This window comes from Marmota marmota, unplaced genomic scaffold, assembly GCF_001458135.2.
Source record: "Marmota marmota marmota unplaced genomic scaffold, marMar, whole genome shotgun sequence".
In the NCBI taxonomy this organism is placed as follows: Eukaryota; Metazoa; Chordata; class Mammalia; order Rodentia; family Sciuridae; genus Marmota; species Marmota marmota.
The window spans coordinates 2,130,162-2,142,910 of NW_025999977.1; the positions used below are offsets into that span (position 1 = coordinate 2,130,162).

Genomic DNA, 12,749 nt, shown 5'->3' on the forward strand with positions numbered 1-12,749 from the left:
ATATGTTTTTACCACTTTTTTTTTTAGTATCAGTGACTGTATCTTTGTGGATGGGTCTCATGTCTTCTATTCTATTCCATTGGACTTCACGTCTGTTTTGGTGCCGAGACCATGCTGTTTTTGTTACTATCGCTCTGCAGTATAATTTGAGGTCCCAGATTATGGTGCCTCCAGCTTCACTTCTTGCTCGGGATTGCTTTGGCTATTCAGGGTCTCTCATTCTCCAGATGAATTTTGGAACTGTTTTTTTCTAGTTCTGTCGTTGGTATTTTGATGAGGATTGAATTGGATCTGTATAATGCTTTTGGTAGAACTCAAAAAAAAATTTTTAACAGCAAAAAGCAAATAACCTAATTAATGAACTGGCAAAAGAACTAAAGAGATACTTCTCAAATAAAAAACACAAATGGCCAACAAATATATTAGAGGATGTTCAACATCTGTAGCAATCAGGGAAATACAAATCAAAAGTACACTAAGATTTCATTTCACTCCAGTCAGAATGGCAATTATCAATAATACAAATAATAATCCATGCCAGTGAGGATGAAGGGGGAAAGGTGCACTGGTACATTGTTCATGAGACTGAAAATTAGTACAACCACTCTGGAAAGCAGTTTGGAGATTCCTCCATTGACGAGGAATAGAACTACCACAAGACCCAGCAATCCCACCCCTTGGTATTTATCCAGAAGATCTAAAATCAGCATACTACAGGGACACAGCCACATCAATGTTTAGAGCAGCACAATTCACAATAGCTAAGCTATGGAACCAAAGTAGGTACCCATCGATACATGAATGGACTAAGGAAACGTGAGATACACACACATACACACACAATGGAGTTTACTCAGCCAGAAAGAAGAATGATATTATGTCATTTGCTGGTAAACGGATGGGACTTGAGAGCATCAGGCTAAGTGAAATGAGCCAGAATCAGAAAGTCAAGGGTCAAATGTTTTCTCTCCTATGTGGAAGCTAGACCAAAACAGGAGGGGAAAAGGAGGGAGGGAATCCCAAGAAAACAGAGGAGAGATCAGCGGAGTAGAGGAAAGAAACTGAGGGGGGGGAGAGAGGGGGGACAGGAAAGGGGAGAGACCATGAAATGAATCTGATGAGAATGTTCTATGTACGTATATCTATCTATGATGCATTAATTTTTAATAAATTATAAGTAACGAGAAGAAAGACCAGTAGAGTAGAGGAAAAGGGCACAGGAGGTGAGAAAGAGAGGGGAAGAGGAATTACCTGGGACAGAATTGGAGCAAATTATAGCCCATACTTATATAATTATGTCAAAATGAACCCCCAATATATGTACAACTATAATGCATTAATTTTTTTTAAAAAGTCCCAATGACACACAAAAAAAGATGAAGGCCAACATCTCCATCAGAAATGAAGACTGATCCACTCCAGCAGGTGGATGCTGTCAGCCTCATGGAGCAGCAGCTGTTGGAAAATAGTCAGAAAAATCATGTTGGCCTCCACCAGGATCTGTCCAGGATTCAGAGAGGGACAGTAGCCGTCAGAAAACCAGAGAACAACCTCCTCCCATTCCAAGAGTTGTGACCTGGGAGGAAGCCAGAACACCCCTGCACCACCCCATGATGCAGTGTCCCCGCCTCAGGTCCTTCAGCCTGCAAATGCCAGACAGCCCTTTGTAGGAGCCTGATGAAGGGGACCTCCTCCTGCAACAGGCAGTTCTCCCAGTCAGGAGGGGAGCAGCTGGGGCAGGAGTCCTTAGCAGCTCCTTCTAGAAGGTTGTTTTTATGAATTCCACCAATGCAAAGTATCAAGGGTGAACTCAGAAAGGCAGAGAGTAGCTAGACGTTGAAGCTGAGCGAGGGTAGCTGGGAGTTTGTTGTATAATTCTCTAGGATGTGTTTGAAATTTCCTATATTTAAAAGGTTTGTCTGAAAACTGTTTCAAAGAACCTGGAAGAAGGGATTGGAGAAGGCACTAACTTCAAGAGTACTGGTTACAGTCTTCCAGGAACTGCTGCTAAGAATCCGTGCAGACGGACAGACAGACCTGTGCCCTGTCTGGACAAGGACCCCCTCGTTGAGCTGATCGTGCTAGAGAGTGAATAAAGCAGGAGGGGAATGACAGAGTCCCACCACCACGGGGAAACAGCACCCATAAGATTCAGGAGAGCCTCCATCTGAATGTTTTGGGAAGTGGTTTGGGATCCTCAATAGTGAACAAGAGGTACCCTTCGTGGACACAGCAAAACTTATGGGAGAGGACAGACAGCAGTAAAGAAGAAAAGGAAAAATATATAAAGACAGAGGGAAGAGAAAGTTTGTCAAGAAAGAGTGTATAATAAGTAGTTCCTTTTAAGGCCACATGGGAAGCCAAGAAAGCAGAATTGATGCAGAAAAGAACATTAGGTGAGTGATGTGAAAAGTCAAGCATAATGATAGTCAGTGTGACTTTAGGGTTTATTCTATACCAGGTACTGTAAGAACTTTACCATTGTAATCTCACTGAATCCTTCCGACAACCTTAGGTTGGAATTTGTAAGAGCCTTGTTTTACAGAGAGGAAACTGGAGCGAGTCCCTCAGCTACAAAGAGGCAGAGCCAGCCTAAGGTGACCCCAAGCTGGCTAGCTGCAGAGTGGCAGCTCCCTCCTGCCCCACCCTGCCCTCAGCAGCCCCAGAAATGATGCTAGAATTAAAAAATAATATATCCCTCAACTCATATTTAAGAATTTACACGTCTCAGGAAAAATAAATAATGAAACCAGTCCTGCACCTAGATGGATCTAAGTGACCCATGAGACATTCCAGTACATGAAGGACCAAGTTGACACAGTGGTCCCATAAGATTGTATGGCTGATGACCCCATGGCCTTCTTGGTGGGTGTAAGTACACTCTGTGATGTTAGGACAATTAAATCAACAAGCAAAGCACTTTTCAGAGGTCACCCCAATCATGAAGCATGGTGTGACTGTTATTTTCTAAACTATGAGAAAGAGATAAATTCCTACAAAAAAAAAAAAATCTCTGGGGGAAAAAAAATATGTATACCACCTACACAGGAATGAAATCACACTGGTCTCAGAAAATACACTGAAACAAATTCAGAATGGAGCACTCAAGTATAAAGACTTAAAATTAAAAGCAGTTCAATATAACCTTGGTTTGGTGAAGACCTTTTAAGCACGATATATAAGGCAGAAACAAGACTTCAACTATTTAACTCATTAAAGACAAATGGAAGAAATTAGAAAGTTTATAAAGGAAACAGTGAAATCAGTCTAAAGAGTTAAACAGGATAAAATTGACAAAAGCTGATAAAGTTTTAAAAAAAAAAACTAGTAAGACTCATCAAGAAAAAACTCCAACACAATAGAAACGAGAAAAAGGAAAATACCACAGGTAGAAAGAATTGTTTACATTATAAAATGTTGCTCTGCACAAGAGTATGTGAATGGATTTAAAGTAATGACGTTTTCCTAGAAAAAGGTAAACTATCAAAATTGACTAGAGTAAAAGCAACAAACTAAAAATAACAATAATCACAAGAGAAATTGAAAAGCTTAAAAGAGCTATTACTACACCCACTCAAAAAGGGCACCCAGCCCACATGGTTTTATGGGTGAATTATTTCAAACCCTCAAAAGTCTATATTCTTATGTTATATAAACTGTTCCAGATGTTAGAGAAGACTTTAAAATCTTTCCAATTAATTTTACAGAGCCAGCATAACCCAGATACCAAAACCAAAGAAGTAATACACAGACATACCAAATGAAGATAATAGAAAATCGAGAAACTGGCCCAAGAACACATTTAGGAATTTAGTAGGTGATAAAGATAGCATTTAACACTGTAGAGAAAAATTATTTTAAATATAGTTTTGGTATATCACCAAAAAAATTTTTGAAAAAAAAATATTAGAGTCCTGCCTTATTCATTAAGGAAAAGATTAACAGATTTGGCTTTAGAAAAATTTAAATTACTGTAGGTCAAGAACTATTAGTTGGTAAAATAAAGCTGACCAGAATTACTTGCCACATATATGACAGGGGGAATAAACATCCGTATACATATAGAACTCTTACAAAACAATGAGAAAAAGACAGCGTACCATCATAAATATGGACCAAAAATATGCATTTTTAGCAGAATAGCCATAAAGTATATAAATATATATCACATATAAATTTTAGTCTTTTTAAATTTACACTGGTCCATTTCACCAGCTATCAGTGAAATGAACATTAAGGCAACAATCGGATACTATTTTCAGCCAATAAATTAACAAAGATCTTTATGACATTATTATTTTACCTTGCATTCATGTGGATGCAACAGAAAAAGCTTATGGGAGTAACTGGATTATAGATTAGTCCAGATTTTTTAAAGGACAATGTGGATACAGACAAAAAACCTTAAAAATGTTAAAATCCTCTGATGCAGCAATTCCACTACTAGATAGTCATCCAAAAGAAAACTCATGAACTGCACAGATATTCAGCCACAAAAATAGTCATTGAAAGCCAGTTGTTCATAATGTAGAAAAATTAGAAAACAGTTAAATATTCAACATTTACTGGTGTGTGTAAATTACGGTACATTCACACAATGAAATGTTTGTTCACTTAAAACTGTTGTAGAAAAGCATTTAATCACATGAAAAGACATCTACATTGTATTGTCAAGTGACAAAAGGCAATTTTCAAAACAATTTAACTTTTAATATATACGTTTATATTCCTTTATGGATGTACACACACACACACACACACACAGATAAACACAGAAAGGTCCCAGAATACTAATAGTTCTTGCCTGCGGTAGAAGATTTATTTACCACATATATGACAGGGGGGTAATTAACATGTAATTTCACACAAAGGTCTTATATACTTTTTTTCAGGTTATCTTTTTATTTAAAATTTTATAAAATAACAATAGGTTACTTTTCAATAGACTAATACAAGCCATTACAAAATAGAAACTGCTATGCACAGTCATCTACCAAGAGATTACCCTCATTGTACCACTCAGTGATACATTCTACCATTCAACTGTGGAGCATCCTAAGTGTCTCCGGGGCTTCTCTCTCACTGGCCAGAGCCCTACTCCATGGAAAATGGACAACAAAGACCTTATAATCCTCCCTTTTCTGCAAACTCTCCAACTCAGAGGTGAGACAGAAAGAGCCTGCGGGGTCAGAGAACTGAACACAGGTGGAACTTACCTTCTATCTCTCCTCCAGGGGCAGAGATTTTCGACATACTCAGGTAGGTGGTGGCCACGATATCATTGTGAGTAAGGCGATCCCTAGAACAAGGGGACAGAGAGAACCTGAGCACAGGAGGAGGATATAGACCACTGTCTACCCTGGAAGGACTCAGCTGGTGTTACACATATGGGGAGTCCCAGTCTTCACACCAGGTATGTTGGTGAGGCCTGGTAATCCCAAGGAAGAAGAGATTGGACAGAACGCTCACCCCAGCTGCCCCTAGAGGGAACGAGTCTGTCTTGCCAATCATTGGTATCTCATCAGCCAACCAGCTCAGCCAGCAGCCTGGAACCCTCAGGTTGACAGGGAGGAGGCGGGAGGCAGGGAGGGTAAGCCATCAGGAGGCTGCTCAAGAGCAAGATTCCCAGACAGAGCTGAGACTTCAGCAGCTAAAGAAATACCAAGTTCAAGGAGAAAACCAGGTGACCAGGAAAAACTAACTCCAAGGCCACCATCTTGAATTAGCCAGTGCCAATGCATGATTCCCTTTTGTGTGTGACTTTACATGTGACCAAGTACTTTTGAAGAAACAAGTACTTTCATTTGCATCTCTGTTGTATAACCAGGGCCCAGGCTTGGAGCTGTGCAGGTACTGCCCCAGGGTCAGCCCGACAAGGAGGAACAGAGCCAGGCCTGGTGTCCTGATTCCTGCTCTGGTGCTCCTGCTGTGGCTCACATGGCTCCTTGGCAAGGAAGGAGCCAGTCCTGCTTCCCACGCAGCGTAGAGGACTGTGGGTAGGAGAGTGACTGATCTCCCCATTAGCCAGCAACCTCCTGGGCAGACCCTCCTGAACCCTATGCCCACCTCCCTTGATAACAATAAAAATAACAGCTAACATTTAAGCCTTACTCAGCCACTACTAAGCCAAGCACGGTACTAAACCCATCATGTGATCTAGCTCACTTATAACATCTGCCCCATTGGGTAGGTACTACAATTAGCCTCGACTTCAGCCTAAGGATACTGAGGTTGAAAAAGTTAATTCATTTCCAAAGATGGCCAATATTTGATTTGGGACCTGACATTCCTGACATGGAAACCAAGTTGGTTGTAGCCACTTGCTGCTTCCTTGGCAAGTTGGACTTGAGGTTCTAAACCTAGTAGTTTTGATCCCCCAGAGAACTTTTGGCTAAGTTTTGGAGTGAGAAGCGGGTGCTTACCAGCACCTACAGGGTAAAGCCAGGAATGTTCCTAGTCAGCCTAAGCAGACTGCACAACCTCCATCCATCGTGAAGGACTATCAGCCCCAAAGATCAATCTGCTGAGGTTGAGAAACACTGGGTTGAGCAAGACCTATGTATGACCTTCAGGAAGTTTCTCTGGTGCACCTTCAATCCCTCTTCTACTCAAGGTCCAGGACCCCCTCTTTCCTTGCTAGGTGAAGTTTGGCCATGGGTGGCATCTGGAGAGGGTACATCCCAGCTCCATCACAAAAGACACCTGAGCCTTCTTTTTAAATCCCCATGAGATAGTGATTTCTGCTGATCCCTTTCTTCCTCTTCATATTTCTCAGGAAGGTGATTCAACTCTGATTTTAAAGTTTTTCCATCAGGACAAAGGGGCTGCATGAGGAAGAGTGACCTGTCAGCACAAATCTGCATCACTGTTCTGGTGAGTGACATGAGCAAGAACTGGAAAAGGAGAATTTCCTTGAGATTATCGATACAGATACCTGACAGCGGATGGCATCCTTGAACTGCTTTCCCGCCCAGCCCTAGAAAATACCAGCTCATGAAAAAGAATTGGATTTCTGACCTCTGAATTGGATTTTCTGAATCAGGCGAGGAAGGAAGGAGAATGGGAGGAGAGAGGTTGTTTTTATGGTGGTGGGGAGTGGCTTTGGGGACATTTTTTTTTTAATGAAAAAAAGGAATTTTTAAAGAATTGAAAGGAAGATTAAGTTTCAGAGAAAAGGCCATATGGACTGTATCATATTTCCAGGATTCAGGTAATTACAAAAGTTTATCTGTTTTCTGGGAAGAAAGCACTTTTCGGGACAGGAACATGTAACAGAGGAATGCTTTCTGGCCAAGAGTTGGGGTTTGGGGCTTGGGGTTGCTTTTGGAAAATACAGCGAGTCCGAAAATAGACTCACAATAAAAATGCCACTTCAACCCAAACCAGAGACGCAACCACCAGATTCGGTAATGTGTTTGGATTGTACAGTATGCCGATGCCTCTGACACGGCTCCGATGGAGTCAGGCCAGCACATCCACGGCACAGGGCACAACCGCATCCACACGCGAGCACATGCACACACGGGCCCAGGCACGCACCGCCAGCCGCCCCGGGCAGCACAACACACACGTCGCCAGCTGAAATGCAGGGATCGCTCTGGGGATGTAAAGTGGGTCTCTCCAAACCGCTTCCCCACGGCACATACCCGCGGTCACAGCCCGGGGGCCTCTCCCTCGTCCCCCCCCACCACCTCTACCACCCTGCTGCTCCCTTCCCTCTAATTCTCACAAGCTGTTTTCTTTAGGCCTGGGGAACTGGCACACACTTTAATGGCTCTGTGGCCTGGGGGTTTTTCCCTGGTCTCTCATTATCCTGCTGGTTGGGGGTGTCATGGGCCTGGGACCAAAGAAGAGCATGCCAGGGAACCACACGGCCAAGACTTTTGGGGGCAGAGAAAGGACAGCTCTCTTTTTGGAAAGCCTGGTATCCTAAAGATTGCATAGGTGGACCCTGAACGTCCCCCTCAAGCGTGAGAGGGATCCTCTTGACATTGCAGGAGGCAGTGTGGCCTAGTGGTTAAGGATGCAGGCTTGAGTTCACCTCTGACCTCTACTACGTTCCCGCTGTCCCCTCAAGCAGGTCACTCCGTCCCAACCTATTCCCTCTGTGTGAAGTAGGACCCCATCACTGAGTCAAGGGTCAGAGGAAATAATGCACATAAAGTGCTTGCTAGGTGCTCAATGAGTGTTAGATACTAAGATTTTTCTAAGATGCCCGTGAGCTCTTGTCCTCACCTGCTCCACACCTGCAGTGCTGTCTCTGCTCAGGCCACTGGCCCAATTCCCTATCCTGGAAACTGTCCTGTGCCACCCCATTGGTGGACAATAGCCCATGCTCCCAGAAGCTCTGCTCTCTCGGTTTCCAGGCCTCAGTATATGACCTTCTGCTCCCTGGAACGCTGTCACCATGGACATATGAAACCCTCTATCCCACCAGGTCATGGATGCCCCACCTCCCCCAGGGAGCCTCCCAGCCCTCAGGTCCCCAGAGGTGGAGCCCCCTCAGCCTCCCTGGCTGTGCCCTCTTTATCTGCTACCAGGACAGACATGGTGGGCAAGCAGTGAGCCAGCGTCCCCAAACCACCAGCCCTGCACCCCCTCACTCTGCACAGACCACATTTCACTCAAATCAGGCTGAATGAAACCCAGGGCCTCCGTGGCCCTCAGGGCAGCCCCCTCTAGAACCCCCGCTTGGAGCTCACCAGTCCACTACACGGATCTTCATTTTTTCACACATGGAGGGAAACTGAGGAGGGAAAAAGAGGCGTGTTGAGAGTAGTCCTTTGAAGACAGTGACAGCCCCTCCTCCACACAGAAGTCCAAGATGCCGCAGGAGGCTGGAGAGGACGGGGGCCTGGACCTCCTCAAGTCCCAGGCCCCAGGGCCTCCTGGGGAGGGTCAGTGGGCGGCAGATCGAGGCTCACCATGGCGGGCAGCGTGATGTGCTGGTTCCACTGGGGGTTGGCCGTCTTCTCCAGGATCTTGCTGCAGAGCTGGGAGGAACAGAGGACAGGGGCACTGAGCTCCATGGGACTCTGGGATCCCTCAGGGACCACCCCAGCCAACAGCCACTTTCCACCACGCTGACTGCCCTTAGGGCTGGGCTTAAGACTCTGGGGTCTTGGGGCCCAGTGCAGTGAGCTCAGACTTAGGAAATCTTTGCAAAGACAAAGTTCAGCAGGAGGTCAGACCCAGAGCTAGGAGTTGGGTGAGCTCCCTGAATGGCACAGCCCTTCCACCCTGAACTCATACCTCTGGCTGGAAATTCTCCTTTTGTACCTCTCATTATGGATATGATCCTAAATGTGGGGTCCCTGAATCCCAGAGGCCTCCATAGTCCAAGGCACCCCTCCTCCCTCTGCCCATCAGACCAGATGACTCTCCACTTTGGAAGGTAGTGGAGATCAGAGGTGGGGGAGGGACAGGAAGGGGGCCAGGGCCCTGCACCTGCATCTGAAAGTGAAACAAAATTCAGTGAAGATCTATAAGTCACCGTCTGTCTCGGACCAGCCCTGCCCTAAAGACAAGGCTTGCCCCAAACAAGAATCCTAACAGGAACAGAAAAAGATCTAAGCCTGTAGCTCACATGCCAACCCTCTCCTTGTAGTCCATGGGGAGCACCAGGCCCTTTGTCCAGCCCCAGGCTGCAGCCACACACAGACACAGCAGGTAAAGACTCAGTTTCAAAAAAGTAGATCCTGGTGGGTTTGCATGTTCTGCACATAAAAATAACCGGCAGGCCTTTTCAGAGCATTTCCTAGAGACCATGTAGCGTGCTAAGCACTGCATTCTATGTGCATTATCTCATTTAATGAGCATCTGAGTTAGATCAGGGACTTCAGATCCCCAGAGTGAGGGCTTTTTCTCCATCCCTCATCCACCCAGTGCCAACCCCTGCCCCACCTTCCTCCCCGCTGTAAAAAGAGCTCAAGCAAAGGCTGCGTGGGGCTGGGGGAAGGGATGGGTGCCAGAATTTGGGCCTTGTGTTAGCAAAGAGAGGGAGGAGGAGGGAAAGATGAGAGAGCAGCTGTGGAACAGTGGGCAAGAAATGAAACCGTTCACAGGAATGGAGACACCACAGGCAGCGAAGCATTAAAAGATGTTCATAGTTTAGCTATTGTGAATTGAGCTGCTATAAATGTTGATGTGACTGCATCACTGTGGTGTGCTCATTGTAAGTCCTTTGGGAATAAACCGAGGAGTGGGGTAGCTGGGTCAAATGGTGGTTCCATTCCAAGTTTTCTGAGGAACCTCCACACTGCTTTCCATAATGGTTGCACCAATTTGCAGTCCCACCAGCAATGTATGAGTGCGCCTTTTCCCCACATCCTCACCAACATTTATTGTTGCTTATATTCTTGATAATTGCCATTCTGACTGGGGTGAGATGAAATCTTAGAGTAGTTTTGATTTGCATTTCTCTGATTGCTAGAGATGGTGAACATTTTTTCATTTATGTGTTGATCGATTGTATATCCTCTTCTGAGAAGTGTCTGTTCAGTTCCTTGGCCCATTTATTGATTAAGTGATTTGTTTTTCTGGTGTTAAGTTTTTTGAGTTCTTTCTGTATCCTGGAGATTAGTGCTCTGTCTGAGGTGCAGGAGGTAAAGATTTTCTGCCATTCTGTAGGCTCTCTCTTTACGTTATTGATTATTTCCTTTGCTGAGAAGAAGCTTTTTAGTTGGAATCCATCCCATTTATTGATTCTTGATTTTACTATGGAACCAACCTAGGTGCCCTTCAATAGATGAATGGATTAAAAAGTTGTGGGGTGTGTGTGTGTGTGTGTGTGTGTGGAATATTACTCAACCTTAAAGAAGAATGAAATTATGGCATTTGCAAGTAAATGAAGGGAGCTGGAGAATATGTGCCAATAATAAGCCAATCCCAAAAAAACAAAAGCTGAATGTTTTCTCTGTTATGCAGATGTGGATTCACAATGAGGGGAGGGGCTAGGGAAGAATAGAGTTACTTCAGATTATGTAGAAGGGAGTGAAGGGAGGGGAGGGGGTATGGGGGTAGGAAGGATAGTAGAAAGAATCAGACATTATTACCCTCTATACATACATAACTATACGACTGGTGGGATTCTACATCATGTACAATCAGAAGAATGAGAAATGATACTCCATTATATATATATATATATATATATATATAATCAATTCATTATATATATCAATCTATTGTAATGTATAACAAATTAAAGCAAATTTAAAAATCTTTAAAAAGATGTTCGACCTCATTCATCATAGAAGAACCACAAATAAAACCAATGAGATGAAATTTCTCATCATCAGATTATAAAACTCTCTATAATCTGACAACCCACTGTTGGGAAACTGCACGCTCACATTTTGCTGGTAGAAAATGAAATAGCTTGATACTTCTAGGAGGCAATTGGCCACTACCTATCAAAATTACAAGTACATATTTTCTTTGACCTGTCAATTCTACCTCTAGACATTTATCCCACAAAAGTGCTTGTACATGGGAAGAATGACCTACATGTGAGGTTATTCAACACAGAATGGCTTGGACTAGCAAGGATTCTGAACAACCCAGGTATCCAAGAGAGGACAGGTTAAATAAATTATGGTCCATTCACCCAATAGAGTACTATGCAGTTCTAAAAAAGAATGAGGACCACTCTATGCACAGACATGAAATAATGCCCAAGCTATATATTATTAAGTAGAAAAAGCAAGCTGCAGAGCCATGAGTCTAATGTGCAGCCATTTATATTAGAAGGGTAAAAGATAAAAACTATAGTCATGTTTACTTCCATATGCATAATGAAACCAAATAATATAAAACAAACTAGCTACAAAGGTTTCCTTTGCAAGGAGGAAATGAGTAGCGTTGAATGGGTACAGAGAGACAGGGAAATGATAGGTAGGTACAGAAGAGATGGAATGTTCCTATGTAGAGGTATTACCTAATTCAGTTTTTTAAAAGAAAGGACTCTCAAAATACCATAGCTGACAGCCCTGTCTGCCCTGCGCTTCTTGCACTCAGGGCATTCAGCCTCACCCTGGGGAGGCCAGAGCCTCTTCCACAGCAAACACTTCAACCCTTGGAGGCTCCCACTGAAAGAGCCACTGGGATGTGGGCCTGGGGGCATGAACAAAGGCCAGTCCACCTACCTCTGCCCTTCTGCACCAGACATCACTACAGCACTGGGCTCGGGAACCAATTTAAAGTGAAATCACACACACACACACACACACACACAAAAAAAAAGGCATAAAACATGCAAAAAAAAAAATGAAGTAGTACTAAACAGACCCAAAAAAAGGGCCACATCTACAAGATGAAAGATAGAGGCAAAGCCGGCGGGACCTCAGCAGCCAATATCCAGCTGGGGGAGGAGGAGGAGGAGGAGGAGGAGGAGGAGAGGAGAGGGGGAGAGAAAATCAACAGGAAAACATACCAGAAAGAAACACAGGCAGACCCTAGGTGAACTATGGTTATCTCTGGGATGGTGAGGGCCACAGAAATAAAATATGGGTTGGGTGTGGGTTTTGCTTCATTTTCCTGTTCTCTGATTTTTTTTCAACTCTTCTTTTTACAAGTAATGGGTTATATATTTTTTTATTCATAAAAAAATTTCTGAACCTCCACCCCTTCCCTACAAGTACCTCCCCTTGCCTTTTCCCATATATGAAGTATGTACACACACACACACACACACACACACACACACCATCCCCCTGAGTAACTTGGTCAAATCCGAACGGTTCACATCT

General features: G+C 43.9%; 1 protein-coding gene across 24 annotated transcripts in view; it reads right to left on the bottom strand.

Annotated features, from left to right (window-relative positions):
• Positions 1–12,749, bottom strand: part of Dysf (dysferlin) — a 208,332-nt gene that overhangs the window by 125,452 nt on the left and 70,131 nt on the right. For all 24 annotated transcript variants that reach the window (XM_015479534.2, XM_015479530.2, XM_015479532.2 and 21 more), the window contains 3 exons: positions 8,925–8,993; positions 8,703–8,746; positions 5,217–5,299 (listed from right to left, as the gene is read on the bottom strand). In XM_015479534.2, the coding sequence (XP_015335020.1) occupies positions 5,217–5,299; positions 8,703–8,746; positions 8,925–8,993 (196 nt within the window). The remainder of the gene's footprint in view (positions 1–5,216; positions 5,300–8,702; positions 8,747–8,924; positions 8,994–12,749) is intronic.